This window comes from Scyliorhinus torazame, chromosome 2 (genome assembly GCF_047496885.1).
Source record: "Scyliorhinus torazame isolate Kashiwa2021f chromosome 2, sScyTor2.1, whole genome shotgun sequence".
Taxonomy (NCBI): Eukaryota; Metazoa; Chordata; class Chondrichthyes; order Carcharhiniformes; family Scyliorhinidae; genus Scyliorhinus; species Scyliorhinus torazame.
Window position 1 is genome coordinate 273,458,519 of NC_092708.1, and position 19,034 is coordinate 273,477,552.

The 19,034-nt window shown below is 49.1% G+C and overlaps 1 protein-coding gene across 1 annotated transcript in view; it reads right to left on the reverse strand.

Annotated features, from left to right (window-relative positions):
• The window catches only part of stard9 (StAR-related lipid transfer (START) domain containing 9), a 388,283-nt gene that overhangs the window by 89,834 nt on the left and 279,415 nt on the right, over positions 1-19,034 (reverse strand). Inside the window, exon 20 of the mRNA XM_072487657.1 lies at positions 18,707-18,813. Within this exon, the coding sequence (XP_072343758.1) occupies positions 18,707-18,813 (107 nt within the window). The remainder of the gene's footprint in view (positions 1-18,706; positions 18,814-19,034) is intronic.

The window sequence follows — 19,034 nt, forward strand, 5'->3', positions numbered from 1 at the left end:
TACAGCGAGAGGGAGAGGTGAAACCATGGAGGGATATGAAATCAAGGGTGTAGGTCAGCAAGCATAGGGGATGGTTGAATCGGACTAGGCCGGTGTTAAGACACAGGAAACAAACCAGGAATACATTGGAATAAGCTAGTCAAGGGAGTGGGTAAGGGTTTCAGCAGCAAATGAGCTGAACCAGATGAGAAGTCTAATGATGTTTTGGAGATGAAAATATGCAGTCTTAGTAATGGGGAGAATGTGTGGTCGGATGCTGATCTCCGGGTCAAGTTATGACCCGTTTGCTTCACGCTCAGAGTTGTCAGGGCGGGAGATGGAGTAGGTGTCTTGGGAATGTAGTTCGGAAGGCAAATGCAATGTTACCATTCATGTCGAGAGGACTAGAATACAAGACCAGAGATGTACTTCTGAGGCTGTATACGGCTCTGGTCAGACTCTATTTGGAATAGTGTGTGCAGTTTTGGGCCCCGTATCTAAGGAAGGATGTGATGGCCTTGGAGAGGATCCAGAGGAGGTTCACAAGAACGATCCCCGGAATGAAGGATTTGTCATATGAGGAACGGTTGAGGACTCTGGGTCTGTACTCGATGGAGTTCAGAAGGATGAGGAAGGATCTCATTGAAGCTTACAGAATACTGAGAGGCCTAAATAGAGTGAGTGTGAAGAGAATGTTTCCACTAGTAGGAGAAACTAGAACCCAAAGGGTACAGCCTCAGACTGAAAGTACAATCCTTGAAAACAGAGAGGAGGAATTTCTTCAGCCAGAGGGTGGTGAATCTGTGGAACTCTTTGCCGCAGAGGTGCGTGGAGGTCAAATCACTGAGTATTTTTAAGGCAGAGATAGATAGGTTCTTGATTAAAAAGGGGATCAGGGGTTATGGGGAGAAGGCAGGAGAATGGGGATGAGAACCATTTCAGCCATGATTGAATGGCGGGGCAGATTTGATGGGCTGAATGGCCTAATTCTGCTCCTGTGTCTTATGGAGGGCTCAGGAGAGGTGATCACAAGGTAGAGCTGAATTTCATCAGTGTACATGTGGAAACTGCCAATGTTTGAGATGATGTCACTGAGGGGCAATACATTTTGATTTGATTTATTTTATTATTGTCACATGTATTAGTATACAGTGAAAAGTATTGTTTCTTGCATGCTGTACAAACAGTGTATACCGTATATAGGGAAGGAAGGAGAGACTTCAGAATATAATGTTACAGTTATAGCAAGGTGTAGAGAAAAGATCAACTTAATACAAGTAGGTCCATTCAAAACTCTGGTGGCAGTAGGGAAGAAGCTGTTCTTGAGTCGGTTGGTACGTGACCTCAAACTTTGGTATCTTTTTCCTGACGGAAGAAGGTGGAAGAGAGTATGTCCGGGGTGCGTGAGGTCCTTAATTATGCTGGCTGCCTTTCTGAGGCAGCGGGAATTATAGATAGAGTCAATGGATGGGAGGCTGGTTTGCGTGATGGACTGGGCTACATTCACAACCTTTTGTAGTTTCCTGCGGTCTTGGGCAGAGCAGGATCCATACCAAGCTGTGATACAACCAGAAAGAACGCTTTCTATGGTGCATCTGTAGAGGTTGGTGAGTCGTAGCTGACATGCCAAATTTCCTTAGTCTTCTGAGAAAGGAGAGTCGTTGATGGGCTTTCTTTTTTTTATATAAAACATTTTATTCAGGTTTTTGTGATTTTGTAACAATAACAGAAAAAACAGTGTACATACAAACATTAACATAATGCAAAGGCCGTCTTCCTCCCTCACAGGTCCCACCTTTCTTACACACTAATCTAAACTAAATTAAACCCCAAACCAGCCCCACTCTCTGCTGACGGTTAATTTTCCCGAAAGAAGTCGACGAACGGCTGCCACTTCCGGACGAACCCTGACATTAACTCTCTCAGGGCGAACTAGATTTTCTCCAGACAGAGACAGCCAGTCATGTCAGTGAGCCAGGTCTCTGACGTCGGGGGCTTTGAGTCCCTCCAGGCTAACAATATCCGTCTCCGGGCTACCAGGGAGGCAAAGGCCAGAACGTCTGCGTCCTTCTCCTCCTGGATTCCTAGGTCTTCCGACACTCCGAAAATTGCCACCTCCGGACGGTGCCACCCTTGTTTTTAACATTTTGGACGTGACATCCACACACCCCTGCCAGAATCCCCCAAGCTTCGGGCATGCCCAGAACATATGAACATGGTTTGCTGGTCCTCCCGCACACTTTGCGCACCTGTCTTCTATCTCAAAGAACCTGCTCATCCGGGCCACTGTCATGTGTGCCCAGTGAATGACCTTAAATTGTATCAGGCTGAGCCTGGCGCATGATGAGGAAGCGTTGACTCTACTCAGCGCATCCACCCAGAGACCATCTTCTATCTCTCCTCCTAACTCCTCTTCCCATTTATGTTTCAGCTCCTCGGTCTGAGTTTCCTCTGACCCCATGAGTTCCTTATAGATGTCCGCAACCCTCCCTTCTCCCACCCATACTCTGGAAATTACCCTGTCTTGTATTCCCCTTGGTGGTAGGAGCGGGAAGGTTGAGACCTGCCTGCATAGGAAGTCTCGCGCCTGCAGGTACCTAAACTCATTCCCTCCCGTCAATTCAAATTTCTCCTCGAACTCCCTCAGGCTGGGAAAGCTCCCCTCTACGAACAGATCTCCCATCCGCTCGATCCCTGCTCTTTGCCATTTCCGAAACCCTCCATCGAGCCTCCCCAGGGCAAACCGATGCAACCTCTGCTTCCACATGTTTCCTCCATTGCCCCCAGACTCTCAGGGCCGCCACCACCACGTGGGTTGGTGGAGTACGGTGCCGGCGAAAACGTCAGAGGCGCCGTTATCAATGCCCCCAAACGCATGCCCTTACATGATGCCGCCTCTACTCCACCCCCCCCCCCCCCCAACCACCACCATCATCACCACCCACTTATTACTTTTTACTCGCGGCGTCTTGCCCGCCCATACAAAGCCCGTTTAAAAAAGGCCCGCGGAATGAAGATGGGGAGACACTGAAAAACAAACAGGATCTCAGGAGGACCGTCATTTTCACCGTTTGTACCCTCCCAGCCAGTGATAGCGGGAGCATGTCCCACCTTCGGAAGTCTTCCTTCATTTGGTCCACCAAATTTTGATCAAATTTAGCTTATGTGCCATTCCCATTCCCGTGCCAACTGGATGCCCAGATAACAAAAGCTTCCCCTACCACCCTAAACGGCAACTCCCCCAGTCGTCTCTCCTGCCCCATTGCCTGGATCGCGAACATCTCACTTTTCCCCATGTTCAATTTATAACCCGAAAACCGGCCGAACTCCCCCTGAATCCCCATAATGTCTCCCATCCCTTCTAGTGGGTCAGAAACATATAGGAGCAGGTCATCTGCGTGTAGCGAGACTCTGTGTTCCACCCCTCCCCGAACCTGCCCCTTGCGGCTCTCAGCGCAATTGCCAGCGGCTCTGTGGCCAGCGCAAGCAGCTGTGGGGAGAGGGGGCATCCCTGCCTCGTCCCCCGGTGCAGCCTAAAATAGCCCGATGTAAGTCTGTTCATCCGTATACTTGCCACGGGAGCCTGATACAGCAGCCTGACCCAGTCAATGAAGCCTCGCCCAAATCCAAACCGCCCCAGTACCTCCCACAGATAATCCCATTCAACCCGGTCAAAGGCCTTCACTGCGTCCATTGAGACCACTACCTCTACGCCCTACCCTCTGGAGGAATCATGATCACATTCAGCAGTTTTCTAACATTGGCCGCCAACTGCCTGCCCTTAACAAATCCCGTCTGGTCCTCCCCAATCACATCCGGAACGCAGTTTTCTATCCTCGAGGACAAGATTTTGGCCAACAGTTTGGCGTCAACATTTAGTAAGGAGATCGGCCTGTGGGACCCGCATAGCTCCGGGTCCTTCCCCCGCTTCAAAATCAGTGAGATCGTGGCCTGTGACATCAGCCCCCCTCTCTCCCTTGCCTCATTAAATGTCCTCATCAGCAGCGACCCCAGTATACCAGAGAACTTTTAATAAAACTCCACTGGGTACCCGTCCGGTCCCGGGGCTTTACCCGACTGCATGGCCTTCAGCTCTTCTGCTATTTCTTCCATCCCGATCGGGGCCCCCCCAGCCCTTCTACCAACCCTTCGTCCACCTTCGGGAACCTCAGCCCTCCTAAGAATTGCCTCATCCCTTCCTGCCCAGCTGCGGGCTCCGACTCATATAGCCTGCTATAAAACTCCTTGAACGCCCTATTAACACCTGCTGAATCCCCGACAAAGTTCCCGTCTCTGTCCTTCACTTTCCCAATCTCCCTGGCTCCCTCCCTCTTTCTGAGCTGCTGCGCAAGCATTCTACTGGCCTTCTCTCCATACTCATATATCGCCCCCCTCGTCTTCCTCAGCTGCTCCACTACCTTCCCTGTAGTTAGCAAGCCAAACTCCACCTGTGGCCTCCGTCGTTCCCATAAAAGCCCTGCCTCTGGGGTCTCTGCATATCTCCTGTCGACCTGAAGTATTTCCCCTATCAGTCGATCCGTCTCTGCTCTATCCACCTTCTCCCTGTGGGCCCGTATCAAAATCAGCTCCCCTCTGACCACCGCCTTCAGCGCCTCCCAGACCATTGCTGCCGAGACTTCCCTTGTGTCATTAACTTCCAGATAGTTCTTCCTCACCCACCCGCACACCTCCTCTTCCGCTAACAGTCCGACATCCAATCTCCAATGCGGGCGCTGGCCACACTCCTGTAAGTCCACTCAGTGCAGGACATGGTCCAAGACCGTGATCGCTGAGTACTCAGTGTCCACTACCCCCATCAGTAAAGCCCTGTTCAAGATGAAAAAGTCAATCCGGGAGTACCCTTTATGTAAAACCCCTTTAGCTCCTTTGCCATTGCTGGCACCCTGCCTGTCCTTGAGCTCGACTGGTCTAGCCTTGGGTCAATGACTGTGTTGAAGTCTCCCCCATGATCAGCGTATGAGAGTCCAGGTCTGGAATCTTCCCCAACATCCTCCTTATAAACTCCACATCATCCCAATTTGGCACGTACACATTCACGAGTACCACTGGCAGCCCTTCCAGCTTCCCACTAACCATGATGTACCGACCTCCCACATCCGCAACTATTCTTCCCGCCTCGAATGACACTCGATTGTTAATCAGGATCGCGACTCCTCTAGTCTTAGTGTCCAGCCCCGAATGAAATACCTGCCCGACCCATCCCTTCCTTAGTCTATTCTGATCGATTACCCTAAGATGCGTCTCCTGTAACATTGCCACGTCCGCCTTCAGTCCCCTTGAGTGCACGAATACGCGTGCCCTCTTAACCGGCCCATTTAGCCCTCTAACATTCCACGTGATCAGCCTGGTTGTGGGGCTTCTTGCCCCCCCTCCCCGGCCGATCAGCCATCACCTTTCTTAATCTCCAGCTCACGCCCGCACACCCGCCCCCAGACAGCCCCCGTCCCCGGCCTCTCTTTTGTCCCCCAGCAACAGTCCCTCCCCCGTCAGCAGAGCAATTTCCTCCCCCCTTCCACCCCCCAGGAAAAACAGTCCCCTTCAACAAGCATAACATCTGCTCACCCCCCCCCCCACCCCCCACTGCGCTTCCGTGAGCCAGCCCGCCCTGCTAGCTTGGTAGCCCCCACCCATGGCGCCAGCCATTTTCCCACCTATTGTCACCCCCCCGGCTCGGACACACATATGCAAGAGAAAACATTCCCAGCCCAGTTAACCGAAAGAAATAAAAAGAAAAGAAAAACCCCATATCGGAAATTCACACCGCCATCCCCCATCAGTACAAATGGAAACTTTAACTTACAGAAATACGCGGCAGTTCCAGGTTCGATACAGAAGGCATTACAAATATAGTGAAAAAAACAAAAGTATTTTTAACATGAACACTGCAACTAAAGTTCAAATACCTCAGTCCCCTGCCAGCCCTTTCATGCTGGCAAAGTCCATCGCTTCCTCGGGCGACTCAAAATAGAACTTTTGTTCCTCATAGGTAACCCAAAGACGGGCCGGGTACAGCAATCCAAACTTCACCTTCTTCTTGAAAAGGGTTGACTTTACTTGGTTGAATCCCTCTCTTCTCCTGGCTACATTCGCGCTCAGGTCTTGGCAAATGCGCAGGATGCTGTTCTCCCACTTACAGGCCCACTGTAGAATACGCTCCTTATCCAGGTACCTGTGCAATCTCACCACCATCACCCTTTGGGGGGGGGGGGGGGGGGGGGTCACCTACACGCGGCTTCTTTGCTAGTGTTCTGTGCGCCCTGTCCACCTCCAGGGGTCGGGTGAACGTCCCATCCCCCATTAGCTTCTCGAACATGCCCACTATATATGCCCCTGCATCTGCTCCTTCGGACCTCTCCGGGAGACCAACGATCCTCAAGTTTTGCCGGCGGGACCTATTCTCTAGATCCTCCACCTTCTCCTGGAGTCTTTTCTGCTGGTCTCTCAGCATCCCCACCTCCACCTCCATTGCTGTTTGGTGTTCCTCGTGCTCGGTCAGTGCCTTCTCACCCAATCTTGAGCGTCCAATCTCTGTTCCAGCCGAGCAATCGATTCCCTAATCGGGTCCAAGCATTCCTGTTTCTGCATGGCGAAGCCCTCTTGTATAAACTGCATCAGCTGCTGCGTCGACCGCTGGGACGTCGAACGAGGACTCCGCTCGTCTGCCACGCTTTTTCCTGCTGCAGCTTCAATCCAGGCCTTTTCTGTTCGCCTATTTCTTCCTTTGTGAGCCCTCCTGGTCCGCCTATCCATGCACTGGTATGGGACTCCTCCTCACGGTCGCGTCCACTATCGATTTTTCAAGTAAAATCCGAGAACAAATCGGGGAAAAGGTCCAAAGGTCCGTCCCGAGCGGGAGCTACAAATGTGTGACCTACTCCTTCACGGCCCCCACTGGAAGTCCCCGGGCTTTCTTAACTATAGTGTCGGCATGGGGGACCAGGTCAGGTTGTTGGTGATCTGGACACCTAAAAACTTGAAGCTCTCGACCCTTTCTACTTCGTTCCCATTGATGGAGACAGGGGCATGTTCTCCACAACGCTTCCTGAAGTCGATGACAATCTCCTTCGTTTTGTTGACATTAAAGGAGAGATTATTGTCATCGCACCAGTTCACCAGATTCTCTATCTCATGCCTATACTCTGTCTCGTCATTGTTTGAAATCCGACCCACTACGGTGGTCCATCAGCAAATTTGAAAATCGAGTTGGAGGGGAATTTGGCCACACAGTCATAGGTGTAGAAGGGGTATAGTAGGGGGCTGAGGACACAGCCTTGTGGGGCACCGGTTTTGAGGATGATCGTGGAGGAGGTGTTGTTGCCTATCTTTACTGATTGTGGCCTGTGGGTTAGAAATTTCAGGATCCAGTAGCAGAGGGAGGAGCCGAGGCCAAGGCCACGGAGTTTGGAGATGAGTTTCGTAGGAATGATGGTGTTGAAGGCTGAGCTGTAGTCAATAAATAGGAGTCTGACATAGGTTCTTTGTTATCTAGGTGTTCCAGGGTAGAGTGCAGGGCCATGGAGATGGCGTCTGCTGTGGACCTGTTGCAGCAGTAGGCGAACTATAGTGGATCAAGGCAATCTGGGAGGCTGGAGTTGATTCGTGCCATGATTAACATTTCGAAGCACTCTATAGATGATAAATAGGAGGGAGCAGAGGATAGATCCTTGAAGGACACTAGAGGTGGAGCAGGAAAAGAAGCCAGTGATACTCTGACCAAGAGTATAAGATAGAGAATAGATAAGAATTAAACCAGGGGAGAACAGTCTCACCCAATTGGGTGACCAATGGAGAGTTAAGGACAAGGGACCATTATTACATTAAATTTGCGATTTTGAAAGAGGTGTTCTCTACCGTGGCAAGAAAAATCAATAACAACCACGTTTTACTGGTAAACTATCACTTTTAATTCTGCAGTTTTCAGATCTCTCTATGTCTCATCTGCCTCCTTCTCTGTAACCACCTAAATAGCCCTAAAACCCTCTGAAACTTCTGCGTTCCTCCAATTCTGGTCGCTTGGCACTCATCACTGATATCTTCAGCTGTTGAAACCTATAGCTCTGGGTTTCCTTTCGATATCTCTCCACCTCCCTCTCCTTTAAGACATTCCTTAAAATCCTGTCTTTTTGTCTAACTTCTGGTCACCTGTCCTAATATCTCCTTTTATGGGCAGCACAGTAGTTAGCACTGTTGCTTCACAGCGCCAGGGTCCCAGGTTCGATTCCCGGATTCCGGTCTGTGCGGAGTCTGCACGTTGTCCCCGTGTCTGCGTTGGTTTCCTCTGGGTGCTCCAGTTAGTTTCCTCCCACAAGTCCCAAAAGACGTGCTGTTAGGTAATTTGGACATTCTGAATTCTCCCTCTATGTACCCGAACAGGCGCCGGAATGTGGCGACTTGGGGCTTTTCACAGTAACTTCTTTGCAGTATTAATGAAAGCCTACTTGTGACAATAATAACGATTATTATTACGTGGCTCTGTATCAAATTTGGTTTCATAATGTTCCTGTGCCTTGGGATGTTTTGCAACATTAAAACTTAAATAAATGCAAATTGTCACAAGGTCGACAAACAGGCTTACGTTGAAATCATAATAGAATGTGATATATCCAATGTTAGCATAATACTTATACTGGCAACCATTATTATCTGAATTTTAAAAATTGTCCAACTGCTTAACACAAGTCATTTGGCCTCAAACTCAATGCAGATGTATCTGTGTATTCAAATAAAAACACTGGGGAACTACTAGCGATTAACACTAACATTTGGAATTATTTCAACGGTTAAATACGTATTGACTCAAAACAAAGGCTTCTGCAGTACAAACATTAGTTCAGGGCACAGATATTCATGTTTTGCTGCCAAATTGATGAATGAAATCCACAGGAAAACATATTTAACTTGTGAACAATGAGTTTAGCTGAAGTTGAAAAGCAAATCCATTTCTGGCACTGCATTAACATTTGAAAAATGATGTGGGATTCTGAATATGCGTTTTCTTAGTTCAGTAAGGCTTCAAAACAAATCAAGGTTCCAACTCTTCTTGCAGATATAATTTTCAAAGGTGTTGATGGGGTGGGGGAGCTTGTTGATTGAAATTGTCTTTTTAGCACAGTACAGCCATTCAGCCCATGATGTTGTGCCGACTATTTATCCTAATCTAAGATCAACCCAACCTACACCCCTTCAATTTACTGCTGTCCATGCGCCTGTCTGAGAGTCACTTAAATGTCCCTAATGACTCTGACTCCACCACCTCTGCTGGCAGTGCATTCCACACACACACCACTCTCTGTGTAAAGAACCGACCTCTGACATCTCCCCTATACCTTCCTCCAATCACCTTAAAATTATGTCCCCACGTGACAGCCATTTCCACCCTGGGGAAAAGTCTCTGGCTATCCAGAGACTTTTTTATTTTTTTATTTTTTGCACTGAGTGCTGAATTTGGTGCTTTTTGAGTGCGATTGTGAGAGTTTGGTGACCGAGGGAGTATAAGGCTTCATTTTTATCTAAAGTTTAGTCTTTCTTTTATTTAATTAATTAACTTAAAAGTTGCTGTTTGGTTTAGAAGAAGGTGAATTTTCAATCAGCTTTAAACAGGCTTCTACTTCTAGGCACTTGCAGCTGGAGCTTGTTAATTAGTTAATTGGATTAGGCCAGTTTTTCAGAGGCGAGATTCACAGTATAAAAGTGATCCCCTACAGTGCAGACTTTGTTTGCACTGAGTGCTGAATTTGGTGCTTTTTGAGTGCGATAGTGAGAGTTTGGTGACAGAGGGAGTGCTGAATTTGGTGCTTTTTGAGTGCGATAGTGAGAGTTTGGTGACCGAGGGAGTTGGGTGAGGAGGGAGTAAGGTGCTCCTTTCATTTTGTTTCCGACATTTCCGCAAAGAGTGTGAAGAGAGCCAGGAGTTTACAGGAAGTGTAGCTGACTGGGAGCAGAGTCGAAGGGCGGAGATCTAGTTAGTCCACACAGCAGCTATATTCTTTAAGGTAAGAGGGGACGGAGGCTAGGCCAGTTACTTGCTCCTCCTGTAGGATGTGGGTGGTGAGGGATACCACCGGTGTCCCCGCTGACTATACCTGCGGGAAGTGCACCCAACTTCAGCTTCTCAAAGACCGTGTTAGGGAACTGGAGCTGAAGCTGGATGAACTTCGGATCATCCGGGAGGCAGAGGGGGTGATTGAGAAGAGTTACAGGGAGGTAACCACACCCAAGGTACAGGACATGAATAGCTGGGTTACAGTCAGGGGGAAAAAAACAAACAGGCAGACAGTGCAGGGATCCCTCGTGGCCGTTCCCCTTCAAAACAAGTATACCGTTTTGGATGCTGTTGGGGGGGATGACCTACCGGGGGAAGGCCCTAGCGGTCAGGTCTCTGGCACGGAGTCTGGCTCTGGGGCTCAGAAGGGAAGGGGGGAGAATAGAAAAGCAATAGTTGTAGGAGATTCAATGGTTAGGGGAATAGATAGGAGATTCTGTGGTCGCGAGCGAGACTCCCGGAAGGTATGTTGCCTCCCGGGTGCCAGGGCCAGGGATGTCTCGGATCGTGTCTTCAGGATCCTTAAGGGGGAGGGTGAGCAGCCAGAAGTCGTGGTGCACATTGGTACCAACGACATAGGTAGGAAAAGGGGTGTGGAGGTAATAAACAAGTTTAGGGAGTTAGGCTGGAAGTTGAAAGCCAGGACAGACAGAGTTGTCATCTCTGGTTTGTTGCCGGTGCCACGTGATAGCGAGGCTAGGAATAGGGAGAGAGTGCAGTTGAACACGTGGCTGCAGGAATGGTGTAGGAGGGAGGGCTTCAGGTATTTGGATAATTGGAGCGCATTCTGGGGAAGGTGGGACCTGTACAAGCAGGACGGGTTGCATCTGAACCAGAGGGGCACCAATATCCTGGGAGGGAGGTTTGCTAGTACTCTTCGGGAGGGTTTAAACTAATTTGGCAGGGGAATGGGAACCGGATTTGTAGTCCAGCAACGAAGGTAGCCGATATTCAGGACGCCAAAGCATGTAATGAGGCAGTGGGGAAGGGAACACTGACAAAGGAGAGTATTTGCAGGCACGGAGATGGGTTGAAGTGTGTATACTTCAACGCAAGAAGCATCAGGAATAAGGTGGGTGAACTTAAGGCATGGATCGGTACTTGGGACTACGATGTGGTGGCCATCACGGAAACTTGGATAGAAGAGGGGCAGAAATGGTTGTTGGAGGTCCCTGGTTATAGATGTTTCAATAAGATTAGGGAGGGTGGTAAAAGAGGTGGGGGGGGGTGGCATTATTAATTAGAGATAGTATAACAGCTGCAGAAAGGCAGTTCGAGGAGTATCACCCTATTGAGTATGGGTTGAAGTCAGAAATAGACAAGGAGCAGTCACCTTGTTAGGAGTTTTCTATAGGCCCCCCAATAGTAACAGAGATGTGGAGGAACAGATTGGGAAACAGATTTTGGAAAGGTGCAGAAGTCATAGGGTAGTAGTCATGGGCGACTTTAACTTCCCAAATATTGAGTGGAAACTCTTTAGATCAAATAGTTTGGATGGGGTGGTGTTTGTGCAGTGTGTCCAGGAAGCTTTTCTAACACAGTATGTAGATTGTCCGACCAGAGGAGGGGCAATATTGGATTTAGTACTGGGTAATGAACCAGGGCAAGTGATAGATTTGTTAGTGGGGGAGCATTTTGGAGATAGTGACCACAATTCTGTGACTTTCACTTTAGTAATGGAGAGGGATAGGTACGTGCAACAGGGCAAGGTTTACAATTGGGGGAAGGGTAAATACGATGTTGTCAGACAAGAATTGAAGTGCATAAGTTGGGAACATAGGCTGGCAGGGAAGGACACAAGTGAAATGTGGAACTTGTTCAAGGAACAGGTGCTACGTGTCCTTGATATGTATGTCCCTGTCAGGCAGGGAAGAGATGGTCGAGTGAGGGAACCATGGTTGACAAGAGAGGTTGAATGTCTTGTTAAGAGGAAAAAGGTGACTTATGTAAGGCTGAGGAAACAAGGTTCAGACAGAGCATTGGAGGGATACAAGATAGCCAGGAGGGAACTGAAGAAAGGGATTAGGAGAGCTAAGAGAGGGCATGAACAATCTTTGGCGGGTAGGATCAAGGAAAACCCCAAGGCCTTTTACACATCTGTGAGAAATATGAGAATGACTAGAGCGAGGGTAGGTCCGATCAAGGACAGTAGCGGGAAATTGTGTATTGAGTCTGAAGAGATAGGAGAGGCCTTGAATGAGTATTTTTCTTCTGTATTTACAAATGAGAGGGGCGATATTGTTGGAGAGGACAGTGTGAAACAGATTGGTAAGCTCGAGGAAATACTTGTCAGGAAGGAAGATGTGTTGGGCATTTTGAAAAACTTGAGGATAGACAAGTCCCCCGGGCCTGACGGGATATATCCAAGGATTCTATGGGAAGCAAGAGATGAAATTGCAGAGCCGTTGGCAATGATCTTTTCGTCCTCACTGTCAACAGGGGTGGTACCAGGGGATTGGAGAGTGGCGAATGTCGTGCCCCTGTTCAAAAAAGGAACTAGGGATAACCCTGGGAATTACAGGCCAGTTAGTCTTACTTCGGTGGTAGGCAAAGTAATGGAAAGGGTACTGAAGGATAGGATTTCTGAGCATCTGGAAAGACACTGCTTGATTAGGGATAGTCAGCACGGATTTGTGAGGGGTAGGTCTTGCCTTACAAATCTTATTGAATTCTTTGAGGAGGTGACCAAGCATGTGGATGAAGGTAAAGCAGTGGATGTAGTGTACATGGATTTTAGTAAGACATTTGATAAAGTTCCCCATGGTAGGCTTATGCAGAAAGTAAGGAGGCATGGGATAGTGGGAAATTTGGCCAGTTGGATAACGAACTGGCTAACTGATAGAAGTCAGAGAGTGGTGGTGGATGGCAAATATTCAGCCTGGATCCCAGTTACCAGTGGCGTACCGCAGGGATCAGTTCTGGGTCCTCTGCTGTTTGTGATTTTCATTAATGACTTGGATGAGGGAGTTGAAGAGTGGGTCAGTAAATTTGCAGACGATACGAAGATTGGTGGAGTTGTGGATAGTAAGGAGGGCTGTTGTCGGCTGCAAAGAGACATAGATAGGATGCAGAGCTGGGCTGAGAAGTGGCAGATGGAGTTTAACCCTGAAAAGTGTGAGGTTGTCCATTTTGGAAGGACAAATATGAATGCGGAATATAGGGTTAACGGTAGAGTTCTTGGCAATGTGGAGGAGCAGAGAGATCTTGGGGTCTATGTTCATACATCTTTGAAAGTTGCCACTCAAGTGGATAGAGCTGTGAAGAAGGCCTAAGGTGTGCTCGCGTTCATTAACAGAGGGATTGAATTTAAGAGCCGTGAGGTGATGATGCAGCTGTACAAAACTTTGGTAAGGCCACATTTGGAGTACTGTGTACAGTTCTGGTCGCCTCATTTTAGGAAGGATGTGGAAACTCTGGAAAAGGTGCAAAGAAGATTTACCAGGATGTTGCCTGGAATGGAGAGTAGGTCTTACGAGGAAAGGTTGAGGGTGCTAGGCCTTTTCTCATTAGAGCGGAGAAGGATGAGGGGCGACTTGATAGAGGTTTATAAGATGATCAGGGGAATAGATAGAGTAGACAGTCAGAGACTTTTTCCCCGGGTGGAACACACCATTACAAGGGGACATAAATTTAAGGTGAAAGGTGGAAGATATAGGAGGGATATCAGAGGTAGGTTCTTTACCCAGAGAGTAGTGGGGGCATGGAATGCACTGCCTGTGGAAGTAGTTGAGTCGGAAACATTAGGGACCTTCAAGCAGCTATTGGATAGGCACATGGATGACGGTAAAATGATATAGTGTAGATTTATTTGTTCTTAAGGGCAGCACGGTAGCATTGTGGATAGCGCAATTGCTTCACAGCTCCATGGTCCCAAGTTCAATTCCGGCTTGGGTCATTGTCTGTGCGGAGTCTGCACGTCCTCCCCGTGTCTGCGTGGGTTTCCTCCGGGTGCTCCGGTTTCCTCCCACAGTCCAAAGATGTGCGGGTTAGGTGAATTGGCCAATGATAAATTGCCCTTAATGTCCAAATTGCCCTTGGTGTTGGGTGGAGGTGTTGAGTTTGGGTATGGTGCTCTTTCCAAGAGCCGGTGCAGACTCAAAGGGCCGAATGGCCTCCTTCTGCACTGTAAATTCAATGATAATCTATGATTAATCTAGGACAAAGGTTCGGCACAACATCGTGGGCCGAAGGGCCTGTTCTGTGCTGTATTTTTCTATGTTCTATGTTCCACTCTATCCATGCCTCTCACCACCTTGTATACCTCTATCAAGTCACCTCTCTGCCTTCTTAGCTCCAATGAGAAAAGCCCTAGCTCCCTCAACCTTTCTTCATAAGACATGCCCTCCAGTCCAGGCAGCATCCTGGTAAATCTCTCTGTACACTCTCCAAACCATCCACATCCTTCCTATAATGAGGCGACCAGAACTGGACACAATATTCCAAGTGTGGTCTAACTAGGATTTTATAAAGCTGCAGCAAAACCTCGTGGCTCTTAAACTCAATCCCCCTGTTAATGAAAGCCAACACACTATGCGCCTTCTTAAAAACCCTATCAACCTGGGTGGCAGCTTTGAGGATTCTATGTATGTGGACCCCAAGATCCCCCTATTCCTCCACACTTCCAAGAATCCTGCCTTTAACCCTGTATTCAGCATTCAAATTCGATCTTCCAAAATGAATCACTTCACATTTATCAAGGTTCAACTCCATCTGCCACTTCTCAGCCCAGCTCTGCATCCTGTCAATGTCCTGTTGTAACCTGCAACAACCCTCAACACTATCTACAACTCCCCCAACATTCGGGTCATCGGCAAACTTACTAATCCACCCTCCACTTCCTCATCCAAGTCATTTATAAAAACCTCAAAGAGCAGAGGTCCCAGAACAGGGGCGAAATTCTCCCCCAACGGCGGGATGTCCGCCGACTGGCGCCAAAGCCGGCGCCAATCAGACGGGCATCGCGCCGGCCCAAAGGTGCGGAATGCTCCGCATCTTTGGCGGCCTAGCCCCAACATTGAGGGGCTAGGCCGACGCCGGAGGGATTTCCGCCCCGCCAGCTGGCGGAAATGACGTTTGTTTCCCCGCCAGCTGGCGCGGAAATGCGGCGCATGCGCGGGAGCGTCAGCGGCCAGTTTCCCGCGCAGGCGCAGTGGGGAGAGTCTCTTCCGCCTCCGCCATGGTGGAGGCCGTGGCGGAGGCGGAAAGGAAAGAGTGCCCTCACGGCACGGGCCCGCCCGCGGATCGGTGGGCCCCGATCGCGGGCCAGGCCACCGTGGGGGCACCCCCGGGGTCAGATCGCACCGCGCCCCCCCCAGGACCCCGGAGCCCGCCCACGCCGCCTGGTCCCGCCGGTAAATACCAGGTTTGATTTACGCCGGCGGGACAGGCAATTTCTGGGCGGGACTTCGGACCATCCGGGCCGGAGAATCCAGCGGGGGGTCCCGCCAACCGGCGCGGCCGGATTCCCGCCCCCGCCCAATCTCCGGGAGCGGAGACTTCGGCGGGGGCGGGGCGGGATTCACGGCGGCCAACGGCCATTCTCCGACCCGGCGGGGGGTCGGAGAATGACGCCCCAGATCCTTGCGGGACACCACTGGTCACCGACCTCTATCCAGACAGCCAAATTTCCCTGTATCCCATGCCCCCTAACTATCTGAATGAGCCTACCATGGGGAACCTTATCAAATGCCTTACTGAAATCCATATACACCACATCCACTGCCCGACCTTCATCAATGTGTCTCGTCACATCCTCAAAGAATTCAATGAGGCTTGTGAGGCATGACCTGCCCCTCACAAAGCAATACTGACTATCTTTAATCAAACTATGTTTTTCTAAATAATCATAAATCCTATCTCTCAGAATCCTTTCCAATATTTTGCTCACCACAGACGCAAGACTGATGGGTCTGTAATTCCCAGGGATTTCCCTATTCCCTTTCTTGAACAGGGTAACAACATTCGCCTCCCTCCAATCATCCGGTACTACTCCAGTGGAGAGTGAGGACGCAAAGATCTTCGCCAACGGCGCAGCAATCTCCTCCCTCACTTCCCGTAGTAACCTTGAGTATATCCTGTCAGGCCCAGGGGACTTATCTATCCTGATGCTTTTCAAAATTTCTAGCACATCCTCCTTCTTAATATCAACCTGTTCGAGTCAATTAACCTGGTTCACACTGTTCTCATGAGCAACGAGGTCCCTCTCTCTAATGAATACTGAAGCAAAATATTCATTTAGGGCCTCCCCCATCTCCTCAGACTCAAGGCACAAGTTCCCTCCACTATCCCTGATTGGCCCTACTCTCACTCTGATCGTCCTCTTATTTCTCACATAAGTGGAGAACACTTGGGGTTTTCCCTAATCCTTCCCGCCAGGGCTTTTTCATGCCAACTTCTAGCTCTCCTCAGTCCAATTTTGAGTTTCTTCCTGGCTACCTTGTAACCCTCTGGAGCCGAGTCAGATCCTTGCTTCCTCAACCTTACGCAAGCTTCCTTCTTCCTCTTGACTAGAAGCTCCACGTCTCTTGTCATCCAAGGCTCCTTCACGTTACCGTTCCTTCCTCGTTTCAGTGGGACAAAACTATCCAGCATTCGCAGCAAGTGCTCCTTAAACAACCCCCACATTGCTGTTGTGCATTTCCCCAAGAACAATTGTTCCCACTTTATGTTCCTCAGCTCCTGTCTAATAGCAGTATAATTTCCCCTCCCCCAATTAAATACCTTCCCATACTGCCTATTTCTATCCCTCTCCATGACCATGGTAAAGGTCAAGGAGCTGTGGTCACTGTCACCGAAATGCTCTCCCACTGAGACATCTGACACCTGGCCTGGTTCGTTGCCAAGCACCAAGTCCAGTATGGCCTCCCCACTAGCCAGCCTATCTACATATTGAGTCAGGAATCCTTCCTGTACACACCTGACAAAATCTGCTCCATCCAAACCATTTGCACGGAGGAGGTTCCAGTCAATAACCCATGATAACTCTGTTACTTCTGCACGTTTCCAAGATCTGCCGCCCAATCTGTTCCTCTATCGCTCTGCTGCTATTGGGGGGTCTATAAAAAAACTCCCAATAAAGTGACTGCTCCTTTCTTATTTCTGACTGCCACCCATACTGACTCAGTAGACAAACCCTCCTCAACTACCGCTTTTTCTTCAACCTCCTAATTAACAGTGCCACTCTCTCTCCTCTTCTACTTCCCTCCCTATTCTTCTGAAACCATCTGAACCCCGGAACATCTAACAACCATTCCTGCCCCTGTGAAATCCATGTCTCCGTAATGCCACAACATCATAGTTCCAAGTACCGATCCATGCTCTAAATTCATCTCCCTTATTCCTGACACTCCTTGCATTGAAACAAGACACACTTTAACCCATTCCACTGAGTGCAGCTTTGCCCTATCAACTGTCTATCCTTCCTCACAGACTTGCTGCATACTATTTCTGCCTGCTCAACAGCTACCCTATCCTCTGATCCATAGCTCTGGTTCCCATCCCCCTGCCAAACTAGTTTAAACCCTCCCGAAGAGCTCGAGCAAACCTTCCATCCAGGATATTGGTGCCCCTCCAGTTTAGGTGCAATCCGTCCATCATGTACAGGTCCCACCTTCCCCAGAAGGTATCCCAATGATCCACATATCCGAAGCCTTCCCTCCTGCACCAGCCCTGTAGCCACGTGTTCAGCTGCACTCGCTCTCTGTTCTATACCTCACTTGCACGTGGCACCGGTAGCAATCCTGAGATCACTACTCTGCTTGTCCTGCTCTTTAGCTTCCAACCTAACTCCTTAAAATCACTTTTTAGATCCTCATCCCTTTTCTTAGCTATGTCGTTGGTGCCTACGTGCACCACGACTTCTGGTTGCTCCCCCTCCCCCTTAAGAATCCTGTAGACTCGATCCGAGACATCCCTGGCCCTGGCACCCGGGAGGCAACATACCTTCCGGGAGTCTCGTTCGCGACCACAGAATCTCCTATCCATTCCCTTAACCATTGAGTCTCCTATCACTATTGCTTTTCTATTCTCCCCCCTTCTCTTCTGAGCCACAGAGCCAGGCTCAGTGCCAGAGACCTGGCCGCTAGGGCCTTCCCCTGGTACGCCATCCCCCCAACAGCATCCAAAACGGTATACTTATTTTCAAGGGGAACGGCCACGAGGGATCCCTGCACTGTCTGCCCGTTCGTTTTCCTTCCCCTGACTGTAACCCAGCTACTCTTGTCCTGTACCTTGGGTGTGGCTACCTCCCTGTAACTCCTCTTCTTCTCTATCACCCCCTCTGCCTCTCGGATCATCCGAAGTTCATCCAGCTCCAGTTTCCTAAAGCAGAGTCTGAGGAGCTGGAGTTGGGTGCACATCCTGCAGGTGTATCCCTCACCACCCGCATCCTACAGGAGGAGCTTGCAACTGCCCTAGCCTCCATCCCCTCTGATCTGAATTCACCAAGAGACTTAAAGGGGGGAAAAAAAGAAAAGATTAAACACCGTTAGGCCCTTAAAAAATATATATATATTCTGCGAAATGATTTTGTGTGAGAAAAGTTATTTTTCCCATTCCAATCACTTGTTTGGACACTCGCACTATTTTTGAAACAGCAATTCCCTATCAGTTGGTGATTTACATATACCAGTATCCAGTTTGCGGTTCTCACAATTCATCTCCTACCTTGCTTGCATGAGAGGAGATAAAACATAAGGAGGGGAAAAGTTGAATTCGCCATCCAAATCCAGCCACTCACAGGAGCCACTGCTTTCCAGAGACATACTGCTACTCTATACAATGGGAAAAAGACACTGATTATATAAACTGAAGACAATATAAATCAATTTATTAAAAATTTCAGCATCCTTCCATACACACACAAGGAAGGTAAATTGGGAGAGGAGCAGCACAGTCCAAGCAGGCAGGACAAGTAAAACTTTAATGTCCTTTCAAGGTGGGAAACTCCGTATCTATCTAGCTGCTTAATTAATAGTTTTAGAGAGTATTAAAT